The 3,018-nt window shown below is 38.0% G+C and overlaps 1 protein-coding gene across 9 annotated transcripts in view; it reads left to right on the top strand.

Moving 5' to 3' along the window:
* Positions 1-3,018, top strand: part of rapgef1b (Rap guanine nucleotide exchange factor (GEF) 1b) — a 61,938-nt gene that overhangs the window by 53,173 nt on the left and 5,747 nt on the right. For all 9 annotated transcript variants that reach the window (XM_014006560.1, XM_014006562.1, XM_014006565.1 and 6 more), the window contains 4 exons: positions 297-382; positions 1,059-1,164; positions 1,813-1,888; positions 2,137-2,221. In XM_014006560.1, coding sequence (XP_013862014.1) covers positions 297-382; positions 1,059-1,164; positions 1,813-1,888; positions 2,137-2,221 — 353 coding nt within the window. The remainder of the gene's footprint in view (positions 1-296; positions 383-1,058; positions 1,165-1,812; positions 1,889-2,136; positions 2,222-3,018) is intronic.

The raw sequence follows: 3,018 nt of genomic DNA, 5'->3' as shown, positions 1-3,018 counted from the left end.
GTGTGTGTGTGTGTGTGTGTGTGTGTGTGTGTATGGTGGGGGGGCTTACACTGAATAAAAGCATCAGTTTTACCCACCTTCCTTTACTTTGCTTCAGCATTAATAGGTAATTGTAATAAATGTTTACACAAAGCGTTCATCCTTTCATCTCTTTACCATTGTGTTGCATGAGATCCTGGTGGATTTTCAGATCTCATCTGTAGCTAGCCTCTTCTCACTGCATGAAACAAGTCAGATGATATCCTACGTAATCAACTGAACAGAGGCTGATTGTTTGTTTCACCTCCACTGATTAGGAAACCATTGCTAGTGATGATGTACTTCAAGACCCTGCTCCTCAGATGCCATCCAGCAATAGTAAAGATGCTTTGGACAAAGAAAGGTAATGATGCTACAGCCTATTATTGAAATACACCTTTACATTACATGCGGCTAATTTACTCCATGTGCTCTAAACAAGGGGTGCACCAGTTGATCTTTTCTGGCCAATCACTGACCTTTAAAAAGCTTAACTTTCAATTATGATTTTGGCCAATACAGATGTTTTTAATAACTGACACTGTCAAAGGGTTATAAGGTCACAATTCAGTTTAAATTTTCCAATCTATTGAACATTACCCTTGAAACAATTCAAACGTTTTGTAACTGTACATTTATTAGAGCAAAAGGGGATGGTGGCTGATTTTCAAACCTTTGCAGAGGTAGATAAGATTGGCTTTTCATGTATCAGCCGATTGCCTATCTCCCAAAATTTCAGAAATCAGGGCCAATTTATCTGTGCCCCCCTACTCTAGACTGCAGGGGTGCACAAGAAACACTTATATTGCCAATGATGCCATAAGTGTACCGTTAGAAATCTTTGATAATTTTATTATCTTCTGAGCTATTTTTGCACTTCCACGCACTTCTATTATTCCTATTCCTGTTGTTGCAGCAGTAGCAGATTGATTTTTCCTGTCGATCAAATAACTGTTTGAGCTGAAGCGAGCAGTATGGATTTGTTGCATGCCTTTAGTTATTGGCCTCAGATGGATGCGAGTGTGTTGCATGTGTTTTAGGAGGCAAAAGGCAACAGAAATGGCCGGGAGCGATGAGGAAGATGTGGACGAGCTCTCCCTCATAGACCACAAGGAGATTATGAGCAGGATAACACTAAAGCAAGAGGTAGGTCAACAAGTGATGATGCTGTAGGCGTATCTTTTGTTTTTTTTTGGTTGTTTGTCAGCAAATCTTCTTAACCCCGTCAGTCTAGTTCTCGATAAAGGTCTCTGAGAGTCATTCAGATGTGAAATCAGATCATGAATTGCACCATACATAGCCATTTCTGCCCTCTGGAGTTGAACCTTTAAAACTGCACCTACTTCACTGCAGCCTCCTCCTCCTCCTCCTCCACCTCTTTTTCTTTTTTTTCCTGTGTGGTGCAGTCTGATATACAGATGTGTGAAAACGCTGCACGCCTCTCTGCAAGGTTAGCGGCAATGTGACAGCAGTGATTTACAAAAGATGGGAAGACCTCAAGCATGCAAGGAGGAGAGAAAAAAACTTGTAACGAGTGATGACATTTAAAGGTGTTACAGAAGACGTATTGCAGTGTGGAAGGGGGGGGGTGATTTTTATTTTTTGATGCACAAGTCTGACTTTTTCTTCGCCATCAGAGGAGCCGGTGCGGGACAGAGAGGGTTGGTGGAGAGATGCTGGATTTTGAGCTAAACTGCATCACTCTAATATAGATTTGTTGTCTTATCGGTGTATTTTATTGTGCTTGATATTTCTCAGCTCCTCATTATTTTAACGTGACTTTTTCCCCCCCAGAATGACGACGGCCCTGATGTTCGTGCTGGATCAGGAGATATCTTATTAGTCCATGCGACAGAAACGGAGCGCAAAGGTACAGCATTAAAAATAATTTACCATTTAGAGCTGATTTAGTTGTTTGTTAAAACAAATCTGTGTTTGATGTGGTGTTACTTTACTCTGAGCAGAATTTTAAAAAGCCTCAGTCTGTTTATTTGCAGTGTGTCAGTCTGTGTTTGCAGTCATCATACAGGACGATGTGTTGTCAGCTTTAATCTCTTCACACTGGCTGCACGTCATCTAAAAGCTACTGCTCTTTTTTTCCCTATTTTTGCTCCACAGATCTTGTTTTGTACTGTGAAGCTTTTTTGACTACATATAGAACTTTTATAACCCCAGAGGACCTCATTAAGAAGCTACACTACAGATATCCTTTTTAAATTACTCAACGTGTCAGTCTGGCTTTATTGCTTTTTTTTTGTGTTGGCAGATGGAAGTTTTTTCTGCTTTAATCCTTTTTTACAGACTTGTTTGTTCATGTTCAGTACAGAGAGACAATAAATTAAATAGTAGTTTTTATGAAAATATCTGATAAATAAAGCTGAAAATGTTTTCTTATCTTTAAACTTGTGTTGATTTTGTTTGTTTTTTCTAGTTGATGGTTGTAAAAATCTATCTCTGCTGTGAACTTTGATCTGTATTTGCAGAACATATTGTCTAATATTTATTATTATGAAAAAGAGATTATTGAATCATGCATCGAACAGTAAATGTAACTTAACAGAATTATTTTAGCAGCAATTTATCTACAGTTGTTTTGCTGTCTTCTGTGATTCTAAAGTGATTTTGTTTTTTCTGTCCTTGTAATTTTCTTTTCGCTACTTCAACGTTTAAACAGCTAATCAACTAATAGAGAATATAATCAGCAAATTACTTGCTGAGAAAAGAGTCCTGCCTTGTTTAATCACAAGACTTAAAGGAATAGTTCAGACATTTTAAAGTGGGGTTCTGTTGAGAGCTTACAAATATTCTCCCTGTTCTAAGTAAGATAGGATTGACAAGCTAATGGCCTAGTATCAAACAAAACAAAAGTAGATTGCTGCAATGCACTTTTTTACAGCTTTATTCTTCAAAATTTCATAGCCACCATGTGAGAGGTTTTGGATTTTTTCCCCCAGCTTTTTCACCACCTTTGCTTTCATATATGTACAGTAAATATATATA

This window comes from Austrofundulus limnaeus, unplaced genomic scaffold, assembly GCF_001266775.1.
Source record: "Austrofundulus limnaeus strain Quisiro unplaced genomic scaffold, Austrofundulus_limnaeus-1.0 Scaffold36, whole genome shotgun sequence".
In the NCBI taxonomy this organism is placed as follows: Eukaryota; Metazoa; Chordata; class Actinopteri; order Cyprinodontiformes; family Rivulidae; genus Austrofundulus; species Austrofundulus limnaeus.
The sequence above is the reverse complement of the archived record's forward strand: the minus strand, read 5'-3'. Positions and strand labels throughout refer to the sequence as shown.